Source organism: Phasianus colchicus, chromosome 11 (genome assembly GCF_987193195.1).
Source record: "Phasianus colchicus chromosome 11, bPhaCol1.hap1.1, whole genome shotgun sequence".
Taxonomy (NCBI): Eukaryota; Metazoa; Chordata; class Aves; order Galliformes; family Phasianidae; genus Phasianus; species Phasianus colchicus.
The window spans coordinates 1,636,670-1,660,973 of NC_143446.1; the positions used below are offsets into that span (position 1 = coordinate 1,636,670).

Here is a 24,304-nt window from a genome sequence, read left to right on the forward strand (position 1 = left end):
CCATGCTGGCAGCGCGTTGGTGGGCACTCCGTGCCGCGGGGGCCTCCGGCCAGCACAACGGCTTTCCTTTCTCTCTTGTTACCAACGCAGCCAGTCTCTGTCCCTGCCCTCTCTCTGTCCGTCTCTCTCCCTCCTGAGCCCCCCAGCATCTCCGTTTGCAACCCCGCCGGATAACGTCGCCTTTCTGTTGCAGATTTTGAATACCTGCTGCCCAACAGCTTTGAGTCGGAGGGACATGTGTTCATTGCTCCCAGGTAGCTCTGTGTGTGCGCTTGCCGAGGTGTGCATCCCCCCGGCCCCGCTGCCCCCACCTCGCCTTGCCTACCTCCCCTGCCGCTCTGTGTTGTGTGCCCGTGTGCCGCACGGTGATGGTGGCACAGGTCCCCCCTGGGGACTTGCGGTCAGCGCGGTATATATGGACGTGGTGTGGCCCTGCCTATGCACGTGCATATATAGGTATAGTTTCTGAAAATCCGAGATGAACAGACGGACAGACAGACGTGCTCCTCCACCTGCATCACAGTCAGCAGAGGGCATCGGGCAGGGTGTGCAGGCACCCAGCACCCCATCCTTCATGGCTGCAGAGTGCAACCCATGAGCATCCCTCATTAACACCTCTGGCAGGTCATCTGTGTGCTCATGCACCGGTGCTGCAGCCAAGCAATCTGCTGGTGGGGTCTTCATCATTGCAATTTGCATTCAGCAGGTCGATCCTATGGTGCCTGCAGCACAGCATCAGAGGTGACTTTGGGACTGTCCCTTGTCCTCGGATGATGTGCAGGGGCAGTGAGGTCTGAGAACCATGGAAGCCAAAGGAGAATCTCAACAAGAAATGTATAAATCCTATAATTAAGAAGCTGTCCATGGTGTGATCAGCATAGGGATGGAGAATAGAGTGGGAGGAGTGGCTCTGCCTCAAGCTGCCCTACCTTAGCTAGAGAGCATTGACTCAGGATGCAGCAGGGGGACGTGGCTTTTGCAGCTGGAGCTGTAGATCTTTAGGTGAAAAAAAGTGGGGCGAGCACTCTGGGCCATGGAGCAGCTCCCCAAGCTCCCTCCTGTTCAGCAGGCACCCATAGGATGTGCCACCAATCATTTTCAGAAACCGTATATCCCGTATTCTCCCGGTGGGCGTGCCGTCCGTGTACCCGTGTGCATCCGTGTGGCTGTGCAGATGGCTGCTCCCCCAAGAGGGGACACGGTGGCCCTGTGGAAAGGGTCCCAAGGCAGCCCTCACCCCGGTAATGCCCAGCAACCAGGCCCAGGGTGCACCCGGCAGGGCGGGCACAGCATCACCGTCCCTGTCACCAGGGTCCCCAGCATGTGCCCAAGGTAAGTACCACTGCCAGCGGGTATGGATGGGGACATGTAGCATGGTGGCTGCAACAGCACCCAGCACCTCCAGTATGGGGAGAACGGGGCATGGGGTGCACCAGTTTATACCAAGGAGGTAACAACACATTGGTGGCACCTCAGTGGCTGCAGAGGTGATGGAGCCAGAGGTACCACAGGTGGTGGAGGTTCCCACAGCCCAGCACAGCTCACTCCTCACTGCCATGCTGGGTTTGGGGTGAGGAGGTGGCACGGGGCTGCGGGCACCTGGCTGGAGCCCAGCAGGTGAGGGGACATGAGCACGACTGGCATGGGGGGAAAACTGACCTTGCCTTTTTCGTCCTTGTGAACCACACATTTTGTCACCCAACCCCAGAGAGTATTGCAAAGACCTCGACTTGTCAGATAACAACACCGAGTTCCTGGAGAACTTTATTGCCCTCATGGAAAAGGTGACCCCAGACTCCAAGCAGTGTGAGTAGCCAGGGTCAGCTCACGGGAGGGGATGCAGGTCATGGGGCACAAGCAGCCCCACAGGTTCCGGCCCTCACCTCATGCTGCTCCTCTCCCAAGGTGACAATTTCCTCCTGCACAACCTAATCCTGGACACAGGCATCACGCAGCAGCTGGTGGAGCGCGTCTGGAAGGACCAGGACCTCAACACGTAGGCAGGGGACCCTTCCCTGTAGCTGTCCCTGGGGATGTGGGGACAGAGGGGACTGGGGACATTGAGAGGCTGGGACAGGGGACAGGGACACAACAAGGCCCCACCGACGCTCTGCATTCCCCCCTCTCCCTGCAGGTACAGTCTCCTGGCTGTCTTCGCAGCCACAGATGGTGGCATCACCCGTGTCTTCCCAAACAAGTGAGTGTTCTGGTGGGGCTTGTGGTGGCACATCCGATGGCAGAGATGGGGACAAGGGGCACCCATGGCTGTGTCTGCTCCCTTCCAGAGCTGCAGATGACTGGGAGGAGGAGCCGGAGCCCTTCAATGCCAGCTTCTACCGCAGGAGCCTGGATAACAAGGGCTACATATTCAAACCGCCCTACAGGGATGGTGAGTGCCTGCAAAGCACTGCAGGTGTGCCCTCGCTGTCCCCATGTGCCACCTCATGCCTCCCCTGTCCTCCACAGATGGCTACCAGGGGCTGGATCTGGAGAATAACACCATTGGGATCCTGGTGAGCACCGCTGTGGAGCTCAGCATTGGGGGCAAGACGCTGAAGCCAGCAGGTGTGCAGGGGCTGGGTGACAGTACCACTGGGCTGGGGATGTCCCCATCCCTCCAGAGCCAGGGCTGACCCCTTCCCCCCTCTCACTGCGGCTCCTCTCCCCAAGTGGTTGGGGTGAAGCTGGACCTGGAGGCCTGGGCAGAGAAGTTCAAGGTTCTGGCAAGCAACCGGACAGACCGTGACCAGCTGGGCTCCCGCCGGGTATGCTGGGGACAGGGCTGGGGATGGGGACAGGGCTCTGCTTGCCAGGGACATGACTGGGGAGCACTCCTGGGCGCTGCTGCCCACGTCCCCACTGGCCTGCAGTTCCAGCCCCATCACCCAGTACATGGCACCCAGCCTGCTGGGGGCACATCCACCCTGAGCAGGGAAGGGTGGTGCCACTGACACGCTCTCTGCCACCATTTTGGTTGACAGTGTGACCCCTCGAGCAGCTGTGAGATGGACTGCGAGGCCAACAACAAGGTGAGTGTAGAGCAGGGCTGGGTGGTGCCTCATCCCTATGGCCTCAGGCTCTCCCATGGGGAAGAAGCCCCCGGTGAGGAGTGAGTGAGGATGGTGCTGACGGTCCCTCCTGTTCTGCCTATGGAGGACAAGGCAGGTGGGTGATGCTGCCCTCTTTTCCCAGGACCTCATCTGTGTCCTCATTGATGACGGTGGCTTCCTGGTGCTCTCCAACCAGGAGGATCACTGGTACCAGGTGAGCAGTGCAATCCCCAGAATGCTGCAGTCCTGATGGCAGCAGGGAGCTGGGGCTTCTAAGCTCATGTCACACGTGACATTATGCACCCCCACTCGAGTCCCTGCCACAGCAGACCCCAAAGCAAGGTCTGCTCTGTGCTGCTGGATGCAGACTGTTCCGATGTCCCGCTTCAGGTGGGCAAGTTCTTCAGTGAGGTAGACGCCAACCTGATGTCTGCCCTCTACAACAACTCCTTCTACGCCCGCAAAGAGTCCTACGACTTTCAGTCCGTCTGTGCCCCTGAGGCCCAGAGCAACACAGGCGCTGCACCACGTGGTGTCTTTGTGGTGAGTGCCTATCGACCCATGGGTGTGCCGGCTCCGTTCATGGGTCCCACCACCTCACCACCCCTCTTCCCACAGCCCACCGTGGCCGACCTGCTGAACTTGGCCTGGTGGACCTCGGCAGCAGCCTGGTGAGTGCTGGAACCCGCATGGCAAGAAGGACGTTGGGGTGCTAGAGGGTGTCCAAGGGAGAGCAATGAAGCTGGGGAAGTGCCTAGAGAACAAATCTAGGTGGGGAAAAGCTGGGGGAACTGGGATCGTTTAGCCTGGAGAGGAGGAAGCTCAGGAAGACCTCTGCAATGACTTCAAAGGAGGCTGCGACGAGATGGAGTTGATCTCTTCTGCCGAGCAACAAGTTGTAGGATGAGAGGGGATGGCCTGGAGATGTGCCAGGGGAAGTTTAGGTTGGATGTCAGGAAAAAAGTCTTTGCTGAAAGGGTTGTGAAGCATTGGGACAGGCTGTCCGGGGAGGTGGTTGGCGTCAGCGTCCCTGGAGGCATCAAAGAGATGTGGATGTGGTGTTTGGGGACGTGTGTTGGCTTAGCAGTGAATTTGGCAGAGCTGGGTCAACAGTGGACTGGATGACTTAAGGGATCACTTCCAATCTAAATGATTCCATGATTCTACGAGTGCCATCTGTGCCTCATCCCTTGGCTGGGGCACCACTGGGTGACACCAGTGTGTCCCCAGGGCCGCATAGCTCACACAGCCACGTTCCCATCTCCAGGTCCCTCTTCCAGCAGTTCCTCTACAGCCTCACCTACAGCAGCTGGTTCCAGACAGGTGAGAGCCACCTTGGTCCCAGGGGTGGGTGGGTGGGTGATCTCCCCTGGCTGGGCACCCACCACCACGGGACACTGTGTCTATGCAGAGGACGTCGTGGCAGAAGGCATGGAGGCGAGGGAGACGAGCTGCATCATGAAGCAGACGCAGTACTACTTCAGCACCGTCAACGCCACTTACAACGCCATCATCGACTGCGGGAACTGCTCCAGGTGGGTCTGTCCCCTGTATCCTGGTGTCCCCGTGGGCTTCAGGGGGGGATGGTGACATAAGGCCAACGCCACCCGTGCATCCTCCAGGTTGTTCCACGCACAGAGGCTGGCCAACACCAACCTGCTCTTCGTGGTGGCTGACAAGCCCCTGTGCAGCCAATGCGAGTCCGTCAAGCTGCTGCAGGCTGAGGTCAGGGGTATCCTTTGGAGACACGGTGCCATCCCTGCAGGTGGCACAGGGACGAGGGGCAAGGGGAGGGCAGGGCAAGGGGAGCTGCTTCATGGCCATGGGGCACCGTGAGGACCTTGAGGTGCACCATGTTCCCCTCCCACACTGGTCCCCATCGTTTCCTTGACCCACTAAGCTCCCCCGAGAGACCCGAACCAGTGTGAGCTGGTGGACAGGCCCCGCTACCGGAAAGGCCCCCACATCTGCTTCGACTACAATGCAACAGTACGTGGCTGAGGGGCACGGAGCTGGGGGGGGGACTGAAAGGGATCAGAGGGGGGCATCCTCCTGGAGAGGGGCAGAGCCTTGGGGTGCCCTCCTGGGAAGGGTGGGGGCAGAGCTTTGGGGGCCTCTCTGGGGGAGATCAGAGCCATGAGATTTCCCTCTGGGGGAATCCGGAGCCATAGGGTGCCTATATAGGGGGGGCATCACCATGGGGGGCCCAGGGGAGCATTGTTATGTGGGGGCACAGGGGTGGGTCACACCGTATCCCCCTGCGGTGTGGTGTTGGCTCTGTGAGTGCCCCATGTCTGCTCTCCCTTTGCCCCCCCAGGAAGATACCTCAGACTGCGGCCGAGGGGCATCCTTCACCCCCTCCCTCGGGGTCCTGCTCTCCCTGCAGTTGCTGCTCCTCTACGCCAGCACCAGCCGGCACCCGCTGCCCCCGGCCGCCTGCCTTTAACCCACGCCCGCCGCCCTCCTGTTCTCTCAGCCTCCATCTCCATTCCCTTTCCAAGGCCCGGTGGGATGGGAGCAACCCCCCACAACTCCCCGGCCTCGGGGCCGCGCTCCCCACGGCCACATCCAAAGAAGAGCTGGGGTGTGGGCAGGGGCCCCCAGCCAGGACGGCATCCGGCCCCCCCCGGCCACTTGGACTCCGAAAGCCCCCTTTGGCTGCCCCCCACCGCTGCAGCCCCCCCTCACCTATTTTTTTAGCCTCAAGATTTTAAACCAGATCTTTCTACATCTAGTTCATCCTGGAGAACGATGGTGCGTGTTGTCAGTGACAAAGACACGTGGGATAAAAGGGGAAAAAATTACACAAAAAAAAAAGGGAAGAGGAGTTGGCCTGCCTGTCCTGCTCAGTATGGTCACGGGGATGCCGGCCCCCGGGGTGCAGGAGGACAGTGGTTGCAGTGTCCCTGCGGCACAGGGCTCGGTGCGGGGAGCCAGGTGTTGCCTTCACCGGGACCGGACCAAGCCCATGGTCCCCACCCTCAGCTCATCCGCTCTCATTCATGTGTCTTGGGCACAGATACTGGGGTGAAAAGGAGAGAAAAAAAAAAAAAAAAAGACAAAAATTGTATTTTTTTTTTCTTTTCTGTTCTGCAGATCACTGTGAAACCTTTCCCATCCGCCTGCCCCAGCTCTGCTTGGCCCCTCTGTCCCGCCCTGCAAAAGAAACCGCGCACCAGCCAGCGGGACAGGGCAGGACATGTGTCCCCAAATGGGACACTCTGACTGTCCCCAAATGGGACATGCCATGTGTCCCCAATGGGATGCACCGTGTGCCCCCACATGGGAAGCAGTGAGTGTCCCCATATGGGAAATGCCATGTGTCCTCAGATGGGATGCACTGTGCGTCCCCAAGGAGGACATGTTTTGTGTCCCCAGATGGGATGCACTGAGCGTCTCCAAATGGGACGTGCTGTGTGTCCCCAAATGGGATGCACCGTGTATCCCCAGATGGGAAGCACTGAGTGTCCCCATATGGGAAATGCTGTGTGTCCTCAGATGGGATGCACCGTGTCCCCAGACAGGGTGCACAGTGTGTCCCCAGAGAGGACATGCCACTTGTCCCCAGATGGGATGTGCCATATGTCCCCAGATAGGACGTGCTGCCTGTCCCCAAACGGGACACACCGTGTGTCTCCAGCTGGGACGTGCCACCTGTCCCCAGCCCTGTGTCCCCAGCAGGGCCGTGCCAAGTGCCAGGTGCTGTCAGCTCCTCGCTGGCTGTCCCCAGCCCCGGCCCCACTGGCGTTTTGGGGGGGACAGGAGCGGGCACAGGGCCAGCCGGAGGGGCTGGGGAGGCGCTGATAAGCGCTGGGGTTAATTAATGGTCATTCTGCTTGTAGCTTTCTCAGTCAGTGTGTGTTTGGTTACTGTCTCTGGGAACCGTGTTTGAACAGATGGCTCTGTGTTACCAGGAGTGTGTGTACTGCTGTAGTCTAGTTAGGTGCTCCGCGAGAAACCGCCACTATACAGAACTATAAATATATACATATATAGTCTATTTTAAGTTAAAACCAGGAGACGAAGGGACGGCGCAGCCCCGGCCCCCTGCCCCACCAGCGCCGTGTCCGCCCCTTCCCCACCCCGAAAGCTTCTCTCTGCTCATTCAAAGGCTTTGGGTTTTTAATTGGTTTAATTTAATTTATTTTTAATTTGTTCTTTTCTTTTTGTACAGAAGAGTTGGAAAACTTCAAAAACCAACAAAACGACAATTTGTAAGATATTGTGCGTGTGACTCCTTGTAAAATATTTTCAAATGGTTTATTACAGAGACTCAGTTATTAAATAATGTTCATATTTTCACTTCACAGGTGGTGGCTGCATCATTTCCCAGGAGGGGGGGAGGGGGAAGGACGTTGGCTTGTTCCCTTTGGCTGGGCTGTGCCAGGGGACACGGACAAGACATGGGTGGGCTCATGCAGCCCACATCCCCAGCCCCGGGCTGCCCTGTCCCTGTGTCCCTTTATCCCCTGATGAACGTGTCCCCATGTCCCCAAGTGCCCTGTGGCTGCCCCATGCCCACGTCCCCCATAATGCCCCTGTGTCTGGGTCCCCTGTGCCTCCCACCTGTGCCCACTGAGCGTCCCCGGCTCACACTGTGCCCTCACACCCACGTCCCCCAGATCTGTCCCCCTGCACCACCAACCCCACATCCCCCAACCCCCGTCCCACAGCATCCGTGCCCTCAGCGCCCATGGCCTCTCCTTGGCAGCATCCCGAAGTCTGCGGCCCCTCTGTCTGTGTCTGTCCCCTTCATATCTGTGTCTCCTGTGTCCGTCCCCTCGTGTCCCTGTCCCCTATATCTGTGCCCCGTGCCCGTAGTCCCCGCATTTTGCCCCCGATATCCGTGCCCCCAATGTCTGTGCCTCCCACTTCCACGTCCTCACCGCCTCAGCGTCCCTCACGCCTGCGACTCCCACGCCGGCGCCCACGTGCCCGCCTCTACGCTCCCCACGTGTCCCCGCTCACGGCAGACGCGGCGCGGGGCGGAGCTGCCCCTCCCCTTCCTGGCCCCGCCCCGCCGTCCTTGGCCCCGCCCCCAGCTCCAGGCCCCGCCCCTCCGCTCCGTCCACGCCGCTCGCGCGCAGGCCCCGCCCCCTCGCGGCGCATGCGCGTAGCGCTGTTTGTCCGCGCCCGGCCTGGCCTAGCGGCGCGGCCCGAGAGGGGACGTGCGGCGTGGGGTCGGGGCCCGACCAGCGCGAGCGGGGGCAGGGTCCGGCGGGGGAGCCGCGAGGGGGCCCGGCCCCGCCCCCTCCGGGGGTAGGCCCGGAGCTCGGGGCCCCGTCGGCCTCCTCCCCGCGGCGGGCCGGGCCCGAAGATGCGGCGGTACCTGCCGGTGGCCCGGCAGCACTGCGTGGCGGCGCTGGGCGGCACCAGCGTGGTGGTGAAGGCGGTGAGCGGCGCCGTGCTGCTGCTGTACGCGCTGTCCTTCGCGGTGGACACGGCCTACGGGCTGGCGGTGACGCCCGGCTTCCTGTTCCTGCCCCGCTGCTGGCTGTGGACGCTGCTGACGCACGGGCTGGTGGAGCGGCGGGCGGCCGGCGTGGCGCTCAGCCTGGGCGCGGTGGTGGCGGCCGGGCGGCTGCTGGAGCCGCGCTGGGGGGCCCTGGAGCTGCTCGTCTTCTTCGCCGTGGTCAACGCGTCCGTGGGGCTGCTGGGGGCCGCCGCCTACTTCCTCACCTACGCCGCCACCTTCCACGTGGCCTACCTGTTCCACGTGCGCATCCACGGCGGGCTCGGCTTCCTGGCCGGCGTGCTGGTGGCCCTCAAGCAGACCATGGGCGACAGCACCGTGCTGAGGGTGCCCCAGGTGCGGATGAAGGCCGTGCCCGTGCTGCTGCTCCTGCTGCTGGCCGCGCTGCGGCTCGCCGCCCTCATCGAGAGCCCCGCGCTGGCCTCCTACGGCTTTGGGCTGCTCTCCAGCTGGGTCTATCTCCGCTTCTACCAGCGGCACAGTAGGGGCCGCGGAGACATGTCCGACCACTTCGCCTTTGCCACGTTCTTCCCTGAGATCCTGCAGCCCGCGGTGGGGCTGGCGGCCAACCTGGTGCACACGCTTCTGGTGAAGGTGCGGCTCTGCCGGAAGACGGTGAAGCGCTACGATGTGGGCGCCCCGTCCTCCATCACCATCAGCCTCCCGGGAACGGACCCGCAGGATGCCGAGAGGAGAAGGTACCGCTCACCCCGCTCTACCTGGCGCACGTCGGCCGGTGGTGCTCTTAATGTGGGGAGGTGGAAGCTCGGGGCGCTGAAGGGAGCCTTCTCTGTGGGCTCACTAGCTGGCCCTTGTCCATTGCCGTTGCCCACACTGGTGAAGCCCTGGGAGTGCAGCTGGGGCGGGAGGACACCACCCTCGCTTCCCAGAGCGGAGCCAAAGTACTGGGGATGAGTGGGAGTCCTGGGGAGGGGTCAGGGAGTGGGAGACGTGGTCCCTGTGGCTGTGCTGTCACCTGGCACAGCGAGAGCCAATCAGCACCGTGACCGAGCCCTCCCTGCATGTGCAACCGCGCCTCGGTCATGGGGCAAGACACCGGCTCGCTGTTCCTGTACACTTCCTAGAGTGATACCCACGTGAGTCACCAGCAGCCAAATGCACCGCGTGAAAAGGGAACTGTGCATCAGAGCAGAGGTGGCTCTGTTTGGCTTCAGTGTCTTCAGTACAGCTCCTGCTCAAGCAGCATGGGCATGGCACGACAGCAGCAGGGCGGGTTCCAGCTGCACGTGGGGCAAGAGCAGCGGGGCAGAGCGGTAACGCATTTCACAGTCCCCTCATACCAGCCTTCACCCACCTTTGCTCTACAGGCAGCTGGCCCTGAAGGCGCTGAACGAGCGGCTGAAGCGCGTGGAAGACCAGACAGCCTGGCCCAGCATGGAGGACGAGGAGGAGGAGGTGGTGGTGAAGAGCGAAGGCCCTTTGCTCCCCGAGGCCAGTGTGGCTGGGAAGGCAGCTGGCCATGAGAGCAGCCTGATCACCTTTGAGGATGCCCCATCCCAGCCATGAGCTGCAGCTGCACTGCCCCGTTCTCCCCACCCTGGCTCTGCGGGAGAGCTGCAGGTGCCCACACGGGACGCTGCCTGCGGGGACGCTGCTGACCCAGGGGCAGGGGCTACCTCAGAGCCACGGGGCTCTGCTTCTCGCTGCCTGCTGGAGTGGCTGGGGCTTCTCACAAGGAGGTGGATGTCTGTGCTGGAGGCTTTGTTCCAGAGGGAGACTTGGAACCAATCCATACTGCCCAGCTCCATTCCCTAAGGCCTCTGCACTCAGCCACAAAGGAACCTCACGACGCCCTGGGAGCAAAGTCAGCAAGCACCATGCTCTCTTGCTTCTCCTCTGCACTCGGAACTTAATTTTCTCCTTTCTTGAGTTAGTTTTGTTCTTAATCTAGGGAATGAGAAGGCTCGTGGGTCTCTTTTCCAAATCTCCTGCCTGTTTCCACCCTCCCTCCACCCTTCAGGAGGTAGACAGAGCTCCCACACAGGGCCGGTGCCTGTTTTTTGGCTCTGCCACAAGCATGCAGAGCGGGGATCAGCCCTGACTCCCATGGCTTCGTTCCGTTGGTTCTCTCCTCTTTCCTCTCCTGCTGCAGTGACTCCCCAGGAGGAGCCAGTGTCCTTGGCTGCTGCACAACTAATCCGTTTGTCAGATTATCCTAGAAGCTGGAATTAATTTTTACAGCAGGGCACTCGCTGCTTCCCCTGACACCAGGCTTCTGTCCTGTGGGTAGAAACTGGATCCCCCTCCTCTTCTGCTCCCTCTGTGTGGCTGGGCTGTCCTTGCGAGGGAGAGGCTGCTCCTGGAGCTCCTTACCCTGGGCTCTGGGACGCAGCCCACGGTGGTGTTATGAATTTATTTTTTTAAAGGACCACACGGGAAGGTTTTGTCAACTAGGAAAAACACAGACATTTCGTTATCAATAAACAGTTCTTTAAAAGAGTGCTTGTCAAGTCCCTGCACTGCACAGGGGGTATGGAACTGCGTGCTGGGGGAGATATTCTCCCCAAATCGGGAGCTGCTCAATGCTGGGGTGCTGTGAAGGCTCATGGGGGCCAAGGGCCTGAACCAAGCACCTGCCTGTGGTCAGTGCTATTTTCAACCGCTTCTCTGTGGCTCCAAGGTGTCCCCTTCCCTATGTGGGGCCAAAAGCCCCCAGGGCAGTAAGGAGGCTGTGCTGTGCTGTAGCTGCCTGAATCTTTATTGAATAAAAGCTCTGGATACAGAGGATTTTCCCAGCTTGGGTGCTGTTCCCAGCTCTCTGGCCCTGCCAGGAGCACAACAGGGAGCAGCCCTGGGGCCACCGCAGCGCAGTCCATCGAGCCCCACTCCACTGGGGCTGGAGAGGCGGCTGCTGCGGGAGGAGAGGAGCTGTGATTCCTTCCAGGGTCACTGCTCCATGAAGCCTGCTCCCTTCACAATGTTGAGGATGGGCACCCACGCAGGCGTCTGCTGAGGTTTCTCCTGTGCTCGTACCATTCTCTGCACTCCTCAGAGGGATGAACCGGGCCTCTGCAGGCTGCAAAACACCCCCTGGTGCCCGACGGGCCGTAACCTTGCCACCATTAGCCCCGTGGCACAGGGATTTGTGCGTGGATGAAAAGGAAGGGGACGGAGCGGGACCCCCCAGCTCTCCCACTCCCTGTGCTGGGGACCAGCGGTGTCACTGGAGCTGCGATGCGCCCCGCAGCCACCACGGTCCGTCTGGGATGAAGGAGCTGCAGAGCATCCGGGGCGGCGCGCTCAGTGCTGGCTCCGCTTGCGGTACAGGTAGGCGTTGCTCACCTGGTTCATCACCACCAGGCTGGTGAGCACGGGGCACAGCATGGCCAGGTACCAGGCGGCCCCTCGGGCGGCAGCGGTGAACCACAGTGAGCACATGCCCAGCATCAGGCTGGCGCAGCCCAGCAGGTACCCCACCAGCCCGGCCGTGGCGTGGTACAGCCGCAGCTTGCCCGGCGGCCAGCAGCCCGCCAGCTTGGGGTAGAGCAGCAGCAGCCCGCCGAGGCTCTGCGCGGCGAAGTACAGCACGGTCAGCAGCCCGGTGCGGCCGTGCCAGGTGCGCAGGTGCCCGGTGCCGTGCAGGTGCTTGTTGTAGGCCACCAGCCCCAGCCCCAGCGCCGCGCACAGCACCGCCAGCGCCTGCAGCACCCAGTGCGCCCGCGCCTTGGCCTTGCGGGACAGCCCGCGCAGCGGTGAGGCCTCCGGCGAGAACACGAGCAGCGCCTCGGTCATCAGCAGCGACACCTGCGGGCGGAGCGAGGGGGTCGGCGGAGCCCCGGGGCCCGGCCCCCGCCCCGCGGCCCGGGACTCACCGCCAGCGCCATCAGCAGCGGGTGCCAGGAGAACAGGCCTGCAAAGGAAGCGCCCGTCAGCGCTGCCGCGCTACCGCCCGCCCGCCCGCCCGGCCCCGCCGTCCCGCACTCACTGGAGCCGGGCCGCGCCAGCACGGCCACTCCGGCGGGCAGCCCCAGCGCCGCGGCGTGCGCGGCCGCGCCGGCGGCGGCGCGCAGCGAACGGAAGAGCCGCGACTCGCTTTCGGCCGTCAGCGCCATGCTGGCGCCGGGAGACGGGAAGGCGAAGCGCGCGCGGCGATTGGGCGACGGGGCCGCCGCTCGGCTCCGACGACCCCGCCCCCACCGCGCCTCGCGTTCGCTGAGTGGTCGACGGGGTGTCGTTCAAGGAGAGAGCCCGCCCCCGATGGGGCGGGGGAGGAGGCGGGCGCATGCGCGCTGCGGCCGGCCGGCTGCCGCAGCGGGGCCGCCATGGGGGGCCGCATCGAGTGCGTGTTTTTCAGCGAGTTCCACCCCACGCTCGGGCCCAAAATCACCTACCAGGTGCGGGGGGGGACGCGGCCTGAGGCTGGCTGCCGGCGGGGGGGAACGACGGGATGGGGAACGGGGATGGGGAGGCGGCGGTGGGTGCGTGACTGCTGCTGGATGGGCTCGGGTGCCGCGGGGAAACGGCGCCGGGGAAACTGGTACCGGGTGCAGTGGTACCGGGTAGCGGTGGTACCGGGTAGCAGTGGCAGCAGTGGTACCGGGTAGCGGTGGTACCGGGACCCGTCGGTTCTGCCTCCCGCAGCCCACCTCTCCTGCAGGTGCCCGAGGACTTCATCTCGCGGGAGCTGTTCGACACCGTGCAGGTGTATGTGATCACCAAGCCCGAGCTGCAGAACAAGCTCATCACTGTGTGAGTGCCGCTGTGAGGGAAGCGGGTGCCGCCCGCAGCCCCGGCACTGGGCACGGCCCCTGTCCTCCCGCAGCACTGCCATGGAGAAGAAGCTGATCGGCTGCCCGGTGTGCATCGAGCACAAGAAGTACAGCCGCAACGCCCTGCTCTTCAACCTTGGCTTCGTCTGTGACGCGCGAGCCAAGGCCTGCGCGCTGGAGCCCATCGTCAAGAAGCTGGCGGGGTACCTCACCACACTGGAGGTGCGCCGGCCTTTGGCTGTGCTGAGTGGGGAGGGTCGGGCTGGGCAGTAGGGAAAGTTGCCGGGCTGTGAGAGCGGTCAGGCAATGCAACAGGCTTCCCAGAGGGCCGGCTGGTGTCCCATGGCCCGTCTGTGTTCATGAGGCATTTGGGCAATGCCCTCAGTAATGTGCTGTAGCTTGTGGTTATCCCTGAAGAGGTCGGATGCTTGGACTAAGTGGTTGTGAAGGTCCCTGAAAGCTTTTTGCTTCTTGCTCCTCCCCCCCCAGGAGGAGCTGGCTCAATTTTCTCCCTTCTCTAGCTGGAAAGCGGTTTCATCTCTAATAAAGAGAGTAAACAGAAGCTGGTGCCTATTATGACCATCCTGCTGGAGGAGCTGAATGCTAAAGGAAAGTGCACCCTGCCCATAGGTAGGTACTGGGCAGAAAGGGCAGAGCGGGGCTGGGGGCCGCTGCCCCTGACACTTTGTCCTCACAGCCGGAGCCTGCCTGAGCCAGCTTGGCTCATAGGAATGGAGTTTTGGCCAGAAATCCTCCATTCATGTGGCTTCCAGATGTTCTGGGGCTACTGATGGCAAGCTCCAGAGATGTCTCTTGGAACTGAAATTCATCTTCCCTCCAGATGAGTCAAACACCATCCACCTGAAAGTGATTGAACAGCGGCCAGACCCCCCCATCGTGCAGGAGTACGATGTGCCTGTCTTCACCCAGAACAAGGATGACTTCTTCAACTCCCAGTGGGACCTCACCACACAGCAGGTGTGTGCAGAGAGGGTGCTTGGGATGGGAGCTGCCCCAGAGCTTCTCATGATCCCCAGCATAGTTCAGTGCTTCCCACTTTGTGTTGGGGCTGCAGGTGACCCATTCGCCCGGTATGCAGTGGGGTATCACAGGTAGCAGGCTGCTGACATGGATGGCTCATTATTTTGCTGTTTCACTCCCCATCTCCTCCTGCCTCCCCACTCTCAGATCCTGCCATACATTGATGGGTTTCGGCACGTTCAGAAGATTTCTGCTGAAGCAGATGTGGAGCTGAACTTGGTGCGCATCGCCGTGCAGAACCTCCTGTGAGTGCAGTCAGGGTGGTGGGGGCTGCCCAAGGCGGGGGACCTCTGCTCCTCTCACCTTTCCCCTTGCCCTGCAGGTACTATGGGGTTGTCACACTCGTCTCCATACTCCAGGTGAGCTGGTGGCTGTGCTGTGGGGAGGCTGTGCTGGGGGCACCCGCCGACTCCCCAGAGCCACGGTGAAGCCAAGCCACTTGTCACTTGCTCCTCAGTACTCCAATGTGTACTGCACCACACCAAAGGTCCAGGACGTGGTGGATGACAAGTGCCTCCAGGAGGAGTGCCTGTCCTATGTCACCAAGCCAGGTGTGCTACAACTGTGCTAAGCTCTGAACACTTGGGAACGTGCCCATGGGGGCTGACAGCAGCACATCCCCACAGGACACAAGCGAGCCAGCCTCCGTGATGTCTTCCAGCTGTACTGCGGCCTCAGCCCTGGTACCACAGTGCGGGACCTCATCTCCCGCTACACCCTGCAGCTGCAGCGCGTGGACGAGAGGTGCGAGCCCTGGGTGGTGGGGGCAGATGGGGAATGCTGAGGAGGAGGAGCGGGGAGCTGTCTGAGGGCTCAGTGTCACGCTCACCCCCAGGAGGCTCATCCAGTTCGGGCTGATGAAGGGGCTCATCCGGCGGCTGCAGAAGTACCCGGTGAAGGTGGCACAGGACGAACGTAGCCTCCCGGCCCGGCTCTACACAGGGTGCCACAGCTATGATGAGATCTGCTGCAAGACGGGTGAGTGAGCCACCCTGCCTCGCCCCCTGCGAGCTCCCAAACCACGTGTGTTTGGAGAGTCCCAAACGTGGGGGCAGAGATGCTCAGGCAGGTGTTAGGAGGGAGGGGGGCATGCAGCCCTCGGCAACCAGCACCCTCTTTTCACCCTAGGCATGAGTTACAAGGAGCTGGATGAGCGCCTGGAGAACGACCCGAACATCATCGTGTGCTGGAAGTGACGGAGCCGGCCCGGCCGGGGTGCGCGCCGCGTGTGTCCCCGCGTGCCCCCGCCCGCCCCCACGCGTACCGCAGCCCGCTGGCACTCCTCCGCGCCGCCAGGGGGCGCCAGAGGCTCTGCCGCAAAGGCGGCGCTGGCGGCCGCTCCCGTAGCCATAGCAACGCCACGACGCCATGGCCGCTGCGGAGCCGCTGTCGCCCGCCGAGGCCGAGGCGCTGGTGCGGGCCTTGCGTGGCACCGAGCTGCGGGACGCCGGCGGGAAAGGGTGCGGGGAGCGGGCCCGGCTCGGGGGCGGCCACACGGGGCCTGGAAGAGAAAAGGGGGGCGGGGGTATCAGTTTGAGATGTCCCCCTCCTGAGGTGATGGGGGGCTTCCCAGAGGATGTGGGGTGAGGAGGGGAAGCGGGCCGGGAGGGACGGGGCACGGTGCCGGGGGTGGGGAGGGGAATATCTGAGGATTCCCTCACAGGAGGTGGTGGTTTGCGGTCACCAGAGGGCCTTGGAGGGGGTAAGGAGGGGCCCCAGGTAGTGGGGGCACCCAGAAGGTATGGGGGGTTAGAGCATGAGGAGCTGACATTTGAGGTATCTCCCATGACGGGAGGTGGGTTTAGGGTCTCCACAAGGCTGGGATGGGGTACGAGGCGGTGTCATGGCAGACCCAGAGGGCCCTGTGGATTGGAGGTGTAAATGTGAGGTTTGCCCTCATGTTGGGGGGTGGAAGGGGCATTTTGTGGCTCCCCGAGGGTCTGTGTGGGACTGCGGGGTGAGCAGGGGCACTCAGGGCGACCTGGCTGTCCTGCAGGTGGCTTCAGCAGCATGAGTGTGTGGAGAAGCTGAACATGCACGCCATCCTGAGTGCCTCTGCCGGCCAGGAGCAGCTCCTCATTGAGCTGCTCGTCACCCACGCCAAGGTGAGCACAGGGGCAACCAACTCTGCCAAGCCCAGGCCCTGCTGCCCAGCCTCATCTCTTGGCTTGGTCCTGCTCAGGGGAATATGCACCGGTGGGCACCCTGCTTCCTCTTGGGCCGGGCTGCAGGAGCTGGGCTTCTCCCATCTGAGCAGTGAGGGTGCCCACGATTTGCCCTTCACAAGCATTGTGGCCCTGATACTTCTCACTGGGTTTCTTCTTTGTGACAAAGCCATGAACTGCGCAGTCAGGAGGGACGGGGTGTACTGCAGGTAGCGGGTGGGTGTGACAGAGGGCCTTGTGCCAGGCTCTCAGCCTCCAGCTGCATCTGATTTTGGAACAAACTGTGGATGGTGAAGAATCTGCTGGCGAAGATGTCGGACTGGTGGTTTGCCATTGTTGCTTTTCAAAAAACATTAAAAGCCAAGCTGTGGTATTCCTGCTTATTGGTCTCTGATCCCTCCCTGGACAATGTTTGCCATAACCCTTCTGATTGCAGCTCTCTGTCCCGTACCTGGGAGGGCTCAGCCCCAGCATGGTCTGGGCTGCTCGGGGACATCTGGGGTCCTGTCTCTGCCTGGTCCTTGGGCATATCTTCCCCGTCATAACCCTAGCAGCACTCCCTGCCCTCCTCTGATCTCTGAGGCCAGAGACTCAGTAGAAAGCTGTTGATTTCAGATGCCATCCTCCTCAGGACAACTCCAAAATCTGTGTTATTGAACACAGGTGATAAAACTGCTGTTCTTTCAAATGTGATTGTTGTATTGGGAAAGAGTAGATTTGCCTGAGCCCTTTGCTGTCACAGCTTTCCTGCTTGTGCACTGCAATGGAGATGTGTTGCTCTTCACTTGCTGGACACACAGCATCTGTGAAGGGAAGGCTCGAAAACTGGTTGTATAAGAAAGTAAATTGGTCCTGTGCCACGTGCCTCAGGAACAAAACAGCCATGGGGTGCTGTGCACCAGCCTGGTCCTCTGCCTCACGTGGGTCTGAAAGGCTGTGCTCCTGTCCAGATTCCTGTTCTCATCGGAGAGCTGATCTCAGCGGAGGTCTGGAAGCACAAGGTTTTTCCCGTGCTGTGCCGGCTCGAGGATTTCCACCCACGCAGCACCTTCCCCATCTACGTGGTGGTGAGTGGAGGGGGCAGCAGGGACAGGAGCTGGGCATGCAATGGGGCAGTCCTGGGGAGCATCAAAGCACTCGGGCAGGCAGTGAGGGCTGGTGGCAGAGTGCTCAGCTGGTGCTCCGCCACGTGATGGCCTCAGCCTTTCGTCATGTTCCTCAGAAACCCGTGTGGGTGCTTGGGTCACCCTGCCAGCTCTGAAATGTGGTGCTGGATATGCATTGTGACAGGAACAGGAATGGGAGAATTGCCCATCTCCTGGAGCTGCAGAAGAGCTGAGTAAACTGCAGAATCAGTTCATTGGCTGGAAATTGGGCAGACACCACTACCTTTAAAAATATGACTCGCACTGAAGTTCTCAGAGCTGTGATTTTACCTCTCAGCAGGCTGAGATGCTGCTGTGGACAACAGGGTCTGTACCTGTTGGATAATTTCCCTGCAGGATTGTGCTTTGTCTGCTAAAGTCTAACACAGCCTTGGGGATTTTGACAGACCCTGTTATGTCCCTGCCTTTCCTGCAATCAGGAGCAGCTCCTCAGTGCCTGGAAAACCAGACGAGAAGTGCCCTGGATCTGCCTAATCTCACACCACCCTTCTTGGAGAGGCACCAAACCTTTTTAGGGAGCACTGAAGGTTTGAAGTTCCCATCCCTGATCCCAGGCAGCAATGCCCCAGGGGTAACTGCCCCTCTTTGAGCACTGTTTTTCTTCAGTGTTTTAACCACAGCTTAAGTGCCTCCAAGCTAAAAAGAGTAAATAGCTTTTTTCTTACTGAGAGCAGCAGTCCCTTGGGCCAGACCTGTCAGGAGAGTGATTCAGAAACTGCTTCTCTCTAGAGGGATGCTACCCTGGAGCTAAGACAAATCTAACCCAAAGCTCAGGAGTTTTAGCCAATTTTCAATCAGAGCAACATCTTGCTGGGGAAAGGTGGTGTTTTCCCTTGACAGCTGTGTATCTGCAACATTGCCGCAGAGCAACCTCACAGGATCTCAGACTCGGGACAAGCTGTCTATGCTGCCTTTTGGCCACAGGAGCTGCTTTGGAGGTGAAGAGCCCCATGCTCCATTCCCACCACCCACCAGCTGCCTCCTGCTGTTTTCTCCCCTCAGCTGCATCACGAAGCCTCCATCATCAACCTCCTGGAGACGGTGTTTTTTCACAAGGTAAGCAGCATGTTCAGCTTTCTTTAGCATAAAGGCATGCAGGCTATGGGGGACTGACTGTGAATCTCTGAACGTCTTGTTATCGCAAAGGAGATCTGTGAGTCAGCAGAGGACAACATTCTGGATTTAATTGATTACTGCCACCGAAAATTGACCCTGCTCGCAGCTCGAAGTGCCAGTGGACAGGCAGTGACCCAGCAGGAACTCCGTCCCGAGGAGTTGGCCAGTCCTTTGTCCATGCAGGTGAGCAAAGTAGCACTAGTGGCTTGTTGGGGACGTGTGGCGGAGGCAGTGGGCAGCCTAAGGAGGCACAGAGGGTCTGTCTTACGGAGAACACCTTGGCTGCAGCACCAGCACCTCCTGCCCTTCTTGTGGCAGCCTGGTGTTAGCAATGCTCTGTGCTCAGCTCAGCTGCCTGCTGCTCCCTCCACCCTGCAGCTGTGCTTCCTCCCTGTCTCATTGCAGTGCCAGCTTGAGGCTCCCTGCAAGACAGATTTTGAGCTGGGGGAACCCTGGAGAGCTGATAATAAGGCTAAGGAATGAATGCAGGGGGTTGGCCCATTTGCTAGAATGGTGTGATTACATCTCCATGGAGCTTGTGAAACCACCTGAGCTCAGGCTGCCAATGTAGCCAGCCAGGGTTAACCATGAAAGTGATCCCTGCATCTATCTATGTATGATATAACTGGGAGTTGCCCTAATGCATTTCCAACCTACTTCCTCAGTCCTCTAAGCAATTCCTCCTGTTAGCGCTGGTGTGCAGTGAGCGCAGGCTGTTCCTGCTCGGGTGTACCAGGGCAGCTGTGCTCATGTTTCTGCTGTGGGAGCCCATTTTACTTCTCAGCACCTAAATTTTTCTCCCAAAACTCTGTAGATCGTGAGGAATGTCTGAAGAAATGGACTTAAAGCAATAGCCTGTATACTTGGCAGTGCCTCCTTCTGTATCCATCCTTTGGTTTGCTGCCTAAGCACGTGTTCCTCTGCCAGAAAGGGGGAGGAAGTGAAAAGTTCCTGAGCACAATAGGGATTTTTTTTCCAGGAAATGTTTTCCCAGCTTGGGGCAGGGTGCTTTCAGTGTGTGCTTTTGAGATGACTTGGGGAAAAATGATCCTTTCAAGATAGTAGGGCTCTGAAAAGCACTGGCTGCACAAGAAGCCTGGCTTCCCGCAATTCATCCCGGCCCCTCCTGACTTAACATACAATGACTCCACATTAAAAAGCAGCTTCTGCCCTCTCCTGTGCTGCAGGGCCGTGTGCTGTGGTAAACCTGGAGCATCCCAAAGCATGGACAGTCCCTGTGTTACAGTGGCAGAGATGAGGTCCAGCTACCAGCAGGAGCCATAGAGAAGCAGGGCTCCTTCATGCAGCCTCATGAGCACTCCCACATGGGGCACTGGCGTGGGGAAAGCAGGGAGAAGTCTCACTATAGGAATTTAGAAGGAAGTTGTTGCATGGGTACTTTATAGGAACACAAATGGCTTAAGATAGGAGCTGCTGGGGTCAGCTCTGCATGCAAAGCCGTAAGCTGATGAGCTTGTCTGGACTGGAGAGGAGGAGCAGGCCTCACACAGGGTGTCTGGAGGATGGAAGCTGTGCACACGCTGCCTGGAGACCAAATGGCCTAGCTGGGGGCTGGCATAACACTGGGAGGGATTTTGGCTGGCCATAAGCTGGAGGGGAGAGGCAGAGCCAGAGAGGCAGGTCAAGAACTGCTGCTGTGCCATGGCCAAGTTTCTCCTCCTCCTGTTGGTCATAAAGATTCCCCCTCCCCAACCTCACCTGTCTGCAGGGACACAAGGCAATGCCAGAGAAGATGCCTGTAAGGGACAGGGGCAGAAGGGATGCACTAGAGAGGCTGTAGGCACTGCTGTCCCTGCCCTGGCAAACAGGCAGTGCTGCTGCAGTCCAGATGAGGACTGGAGTTTGTTTTGCAGGGGTTTGGTTTCCTCCCCAATCTGTGGTTGCTGATGTGCAGCCAACGAGATGCCTCTTTGTTGCTCTTGGGAAACAGGGCCTCAACTCCCAACTGTGCTTACCCCCCTCCACAGGAGCTACAGAAGCAGGCAGAGATGATGGAGTTTGAGATTTCCCTAAAAGCACTGTCCGTGCTGCGGTTCATCACTGACCAGGTGGGCAGGTAGGTGCCCAGGCATGGCAGAGAATGGGCCCCAAGTGCTGTTTGAGGCTCCTGAGGATTCTCAGCCCAGCTCTGCTTCTGGACCCCTCCTGCAGCTGGCTGCAGCAGCAGTGGCACTGTCCCGGAGGGCAAACACAACAGCACTCCACCCTACTCTGTGGCACTCAGTGGGAAACGGAGCTGCTCTTACTGTCATTGTTTTTCTCCCGTCTCTCCCAGTTGCCTCAGGGAGAGCTTGTATCCTTTTGGTATTTGCTTGAGAGCACCATCTCCCCCTTTCTGTTAAACCTCCAGTTTGCCCCTGAGTGCGCTGACACGGATGCTGAACACCCACAACCTGCCCTGCCTCCTGGTCGAGCTGGTGGAGCACTGCCCGTGGAGCTGCCATGAAGCAGGTATGGATCGTGCCCTGTGCAGCCTTGCTGGGACGTGCACCTACTGATAGCTCTTCTGCAGGAGCCCCCGCAGCCCCACACCTCTGCAGCCAGGTGCATCCCCCCCTTCCTCCTTGCATCCCTCTGAGAAGCAGTGCAGTGGGAAATGGCACAATCCACTGCAGCCCTATGAGGGGAAAGCATCTCAGCAGGAGCTCACACTATAGGCAAGGGAGGAAGAGATGCTGGGAAACACATGGCTCCATGCGTGCTGAGGAACCCAGCTGGATGTGGGAGCTTTCCTTCCTCTGGCCAGGAAATGCATCCCTTCTCTCTGCATGCATGCTCGGAGTGTCAGAGGGAGCTTTGATCCAAGGTCCTGAGGGAGGGACTGGAAAAAAAACAGAATGCAAAGGCATTTCCAGGCTGTGCAGATGCAGGGTTACATCCTCCTTCACTCCCCGGGGCAGCACATTAGCTTGTTCTGTAACTTCTGTTATAGTTGTGCTAATTTTGGCTTTCACCGGTAGAAGTACCTCAGAAGAGTGGGTTCTGGCTGTGCTGACATTCCAAAACATGCCTCTGCAGCAGCTCTGCTGCTATGGTGTGGGTTCCCCCATCATCTACCAGTGTTCTTCAGTCTTGACAAAGTACAGAGGGTGACAGGGATCAGGGTTCCTGCCACAACCATATCACTCTAAGATGTGTTCTTAATGCTTTTTGTGCTCTCTAAAATACCGTCTCTGCACCAAGAAAGCTGCTGTGCCACAGGGCAGGCAGAAGCAGAGGGGTTTGCCTGAGCCTGGGTGAGGAAGCAGATGAAAGGCAGCATCCAACCCCTGAGCCCTGTTTCCTGGGGCAGCTCTGTCTCTCCCTGGAGCCCTGTGTTCTTTTGTCCCTCAGGCAAGTTCAAGAAGTTTGAGAATGGCACGTGGTACGTGGTGCCCCCTGAAGACCAGATGAAGATGACTAAACTTGATGGGCAGGTGTGGCTTGCCCTCCTCAACCTCCTGCTCAGCCCGGAATGCCAGCACAAGTACCACTTCGATGGCTTCAACAAGAGCCAGCTCCTTAAGGTAGGCTTCCTAGAGGACAGTGGTGTGAGAGCAGCAGTGCAGTGCTTGGGACTCCCATCAGTTGCTCTGCCAGTGCCCCACAGTCCCTGCTCATGCTGTGCTGCTTGCCCTGTGCACATGCAGAGCCCTCAAGCCTCATAACCCTGCTCTGGCTCCTTTGTCCTGACCTCTCTCTGTTTGCTCTTTCCCTGCATGGCTGCAGCTCCGTGCATTCCTGACAGATGTCCTCCTGGACCAGCTGCCCAACCTGGTGGAGATGCAGAGATTTCTGAGCCACCTGGCAGTGACAGAGCCAGCTCCCCCAAAAAAGGATCTTGTTCTGGAGCAGGCATGTGTGACTTCTTTCATTTCTCCTGCTGATCTCTTTTAAGCCTGGTCACTCCCTACCCCTTTTCCTTCAGCCGAGTCCTGCTCTGGAGAAGTTGTGCCTCAGAAGAGCAGCCAAGCACCCATTCCACTGTGACACCCTCATTGCTGGAAACTGTTTGCAAAGAGAGGGCAGATCACTGCCCCAGTTCAACTGCTGGCATGTCAGTGGGCAGAGGCAGGCAGTGTGCACACTGGAGACCTCATCCAGGCTGCTACCTTCTCTGCATCTCTGCCTTTGGGCTTGCGTGGCTCCTGCCTGTGCCAAGGACAGGCAGGGGGAGCCAGCTGGAGGCACTCACACGGACTCCACTCTCTACCCAGCAAGAGTGAACTCATTCCTTGTCACAAAGCCAAATGGAGAAAAGTTATTTTTCCATTTGACTTCTCTCAAAGCAGCCTCCTCCCCTTCCAGGCCTGGCTATTTTTGCTTGGCCGGGGTCATCAGTGCTGTTTGAAGCAGCATCCTCCTCTCCACGTGCTGCTCTTGGCTGGTGCTTTCCCTTTCACAGCAACAAGCCCTTCCCTTGGTGCTCATATTTGGGGAAGTGATGGGTGGAAAAATCTGCTCAGACAAATGGCTGCAGAGCACTGAGTTCGTGCTGCTGCCGCAGCCCTGGCTGACACAGCGTGAGGATGGTGGGCTCTGCTCTGCCTGGGAGCTGGGTTTTGCCTATTTCACCTAATGCTTGCTGCCTTGCTGGACAAGTGGCTCTGTTCCCTGTGTACCCACAAGCACGTGCTGCACTGCCTCTGCTCCCTGTGCCCCAGGCTAGCTGTTCTCCTGTCCCTGCCTGTTCTGGCTGCCACCTCCCACTCTGCCTCTCCCACCAGGTGCCTGTCATCTGGGACCACATCCTCAAGAAGAACACGGGCAAGTGGGAGGCCATCGCCAAGCACCAGGTGAAGCATGCCTTCAGCCCCACTGAGGAAGAGCTGAAGCTCCAGGCACGCAGGTGAGGTCCCCCACTCCGTGCCCATTGTCACCAGGGTCCCAGGGAGCAGGGCTGGAGCTGTGGCAGCGTGCTGCTTGCTGCCCCTTCCTTGTGCACAGTCCTCCTCCTGTCCCACTGCAGGTGGGCACAGACATACAGTCTGGACATGCTGGAGGCCCTCGCCCCCGACAAACCCCGGTGCCGGGTGTGCGGTGTGGAGGCGGCCAAGCGGTGCTCTCGCTGCAGGAATGAGTGGTACTGCACACGGTAAGGGACCTGCAGCTCCCCCTGCCCATTCTCTGAGCCTTACAGCAACTTAATGAGTGCCCCCAGGGACGGGATGCATCCTCCTGGGCTCTGCAGAGAGGGCACAGCCCTGATGTGCGGCTCCCCCCACAGGGCATGCCAGGTTCAGCACTGGCAGAAGCACCGCACTGCCTGCAACCTGCTGGCCCAGGCGTCAGGCACTGCAGGCACACTGTGAGCAGGACAGGGTCCGACCTGCAGCACGGCAAGGCCCGGTTCTCCTTGGAGAAAAGCCCTGTAGCACCACGCAGGCAGGCTCACAGCCCTTCTCCCTGGTAGCCTCATGGGGCTCAGCCTCCATGTCACCACCACACAACACCCCCACTCCTACTGCACCCTGCAGGGGCTCGGCTCCCCCTCTTGTCTCCTCTTTGAAGACAATAAACCACTTCCTCCCCTCCCTCACACCCAGGGAGAGGTTTGTGTGTG

General features: G+C 59.8%; 5 protein-coding genes across 7 annotated transcripts in view; 4 read left to right on the forward strand and 1 right to left on the reverse strand.

Annotated features, from left to right (window-relative positions):
• Window positions 1–7,341, forward strand: part of CACNA2D2 (calcium voltage-gated channel auxiliary subunit alpha2delta 2) — a 128,227-nt gene extending 120,886 nt beyond the window's left edge. For 2 of the 3 annotated variants that reach the window (XM_090147897.1, XM_090147899.1), the window contains 16 exons: window positions 194–254; window positions 1,709–1,806; window positions 1,906–1,996; window positions 2,135–2,197; window positions 2,286–2,389; window positions 2,467–2,565; window positions 2,671–2,765; window positions 2,982–3,029; window positions 3,193–3,264; window positions 3,441–3,593; window positions 3,669–3,721; window positions 4,318–4,373; window positions 4,462–4,585; window positions 4,673–4,782; window positions 4,951–5,039; window positions 5,368–7,341. In XM_090147897.1, coding sequence (XP_090004023.1) covers window positions 194–254; window positions 1,709–1,806; window positions 1,906–1,996; window positions 2,135–2,197; window positions 2,286–2,389; window positions 2,467–2,565; window positions 2,671–2,765; window positions 2,982–3,029; window positions 3,193–3,264; window positions 3,441–3,593; window positions 3,669–3,721; window positions 4,318–4,373; window positions 4,462–4,585; window positions 4,673–4,782; window positions 4,951–5,039; window positions 5,368–5,496 — 1,445 coding nt within the window. In that variant the 3' untranslated portion in view covers window positions 5,497–7,341. The remainder of the gene's footprint in view (window positions 1–193; window positions 255–1,708; window positions 1,807–1,905; window positions 1,997–2,134; window positions 2,198–2,285; window positions 2,390–2,466; window positions 2,566–2,670; window positions 2,766–2,981; window positions 3,030–3,192; window positions 3,265–3,440; window positions 3,594–3,668; window positions 3,722–4,317; window positions 4,374–4,461; window positions 4,586–4,672; window positions 4,783–4,950; window positions 5,040–5,367) is intronic. The other variant, XM_090147898.1, reaches the window with a different exon arrangement.
• Window positions 7,342–8,180: 839 nt separating this feature from the next.
• TMEM115 (transmembrane protein 115) lies at window positions 8,181–10,984 on the forward strand. Its single transcript, XM_031598571.2, has 2 exons — window positions 8,181–9,221; window positions 9,852–10,984. The coding sequence occupies exons 1-2, from the start codon at window positions 8,368–8,370 to the stop codon at window positions 10,048–10,050; spliced, it is 1,053 nt and encodes a 350-aa protein (XP_031454431.1). The 5' UTR covers window positions 8,181–8,367; the 3' UTR covers window positions 10,051–10,984.
• A 240-nt stretch (window positions 10,985–11,224) lies between these two features.
• On the reverse strand, window positions 11,225–12,612 carry CYB561D2 (cytochrome b561 family member D2). The gene is made up of 3 exons (XM_031598572.2): window positions 12,470–12,612; window positions 12,357–12,394; window positions 11,225–12,288 (listed from the first exon to the last, which is right to left on the reverse strand). The coding sequence occupies exons 1-3, from the start codon at window positions 12,594–12,596 to the stop codon at window positions 11,785–11,787; spliced, it is 669 nt and encodes a 222-aa protein (XP_031454432.1). The 5' UTR covers window positions 12,597–12,612; the 3' UTR covers window positions 11,225–11,784.
• A 144-nt stretch (window positions 12,613–12,756) lies between these two features.
• On the forward strand, window positions 12,757–16,832 carry NPRL2 (NPR2 like, GATOR1 complex subunit). Its single transcript, XM_031598574.2, has 12 exons — window positions 12,757–12,878; window positions 13,142–13,233; window positions 13,307–13,475; window positions 13,775–13,883; window positions 14,095–14,231; window positions 14,442–14,539; window positions 14,617–14,653; window positions 14,752–14,845; window positions 14,921–15,038; window positions 15,130–15,272; window positions 15,423–15,509; window positions 16,291–16,832. The coding sequence occupies exons 1-11, from the start codon at window positions 12,807–12,809 to the stop codon at window positions 15,488–15,490; spliced, it is 1,137 nt and encodes a 378-aa protein (XP_031454434.1). The 5' UTR covers window positions 12,757–12,806; the 3' UTR covers window positions 15,491–15,509; window positions 16,291–16,832.
• ZMYND10 (zinc finger MYND-type containing 10) lies at window positions 15,556–24,288 on the forward strand. Its single transcript, XM_031598573.2, has 12 exons — window positions 15,556–15,754; window positions 16,291–16,399; window positions 17,410–17,526; window positions 18,628–18,681; window positions 18,772–18,924; window positions 20,730–20,818; window positions 21,113–21,213; window positions 22,096–22,268; window positions 22,471–22,596; window positions 23,469–23,590; window positions 23,711–23,836; window positions 23,969–24,288. The coding sequence occupies exons 1-12, from the start codon at window positions 15,663–15,665 to the stop codon at window positions 24,051–24,053; spliced, it is 1,347 nt and encodes a 448-aa protein (XP_031454433.2). The 5' UTR covers window positions 15,556–15,662; the 3' UTR covers window positions 24,054–24,288.
• The last annotated feature ends 16 nt before the right edge of the window (window positions 24,289–24,304 follow it).

Excerpts from the sequence above, each read along its gene's own strand:
- TMEM115 (XM_031598571.2), top strand. The coding sequence starts at position 8,368 with ATGCGGCGGTACCTGCCGGTGGCCCGGCAGCACTGCGTGGCGGCGCTG. Across the intron at positions 9,222-9,851 it reads CAGGATGCCGAGAGGAGAAG|GCAGCTGGCCCTGAAGGCGC; the intron begins GTACCGCTCACC and ends TTTGCTCTACAG.
- CYB561D2 (XM_031598572.2), bottom strand. The coding sequence starts at position 12,596 with ATGGCGCTGACGGCCGAAAGCGAGTCGCGGCTCTTCCGTTCGCTGCGC. Across the intron at positions 12,395-12,469 it reads GCTGGCGCGGCCCGGCTCCA|GCCTGTTCTCCTGGCACCCG; the intron begins GTGAGTGCGGGA and ends CTTCCTTTGCAG. Across the intron at positions 12,289-12,356 it reads CGCTGCTGATGGCGCTGGCG|GTGTCGCTGCTGATGACCGA; the intron begins GTGAGTCCCGGG and ends CTCCGCCCGCAG.
- NPRL2 (XM_031598574.2), top strand. The coding sequence starts at position 12,807 with ATGGGGGGCCGCATCGAGTGCGTGTTTTTCAGCGAGTTCCACCCCACG. Across the intron at positions 12,879-13,141 it reads GGCCCAAAATCACCTACCAG|GTGCCCGAGGACTTCATCTC; the intron begins GTGCGGGGGGGG and ends CCTCTCCTGCAG. Across the intron at positions 13,884-14,094 it reads AAAGTGCACCCTGCCCATAG|ATGAGTCAAACACCATCCAC; the intron begins GTAGGTACTGGG and ends TCTTCCCTCCAG.
- ZMYND10 (XM_031598573.2), top strand. The coding sequence starts at position 15,663 with ATGGCCGCTGCGGAGCCGCTGTCGCCCGCCGAGGCCGAGGCGCTGGTG. Across the intron at positions 18,925-20,729 it reads CCAGTCCTTTGTCCATGCAG|GAGCTACAGAAGCAGGCAGA; the intron begins GTGAGCAAAGTA and ends CCCCCTCCACAG. Across the intron at positions 22,269-22,470 it reads ACAAGAGCCAGCTCCTTAAG|CTCCGTGCATTCCTGACAGA; the intron begins GTAGGCTTCCTA and ends GCATGGCTGCAG.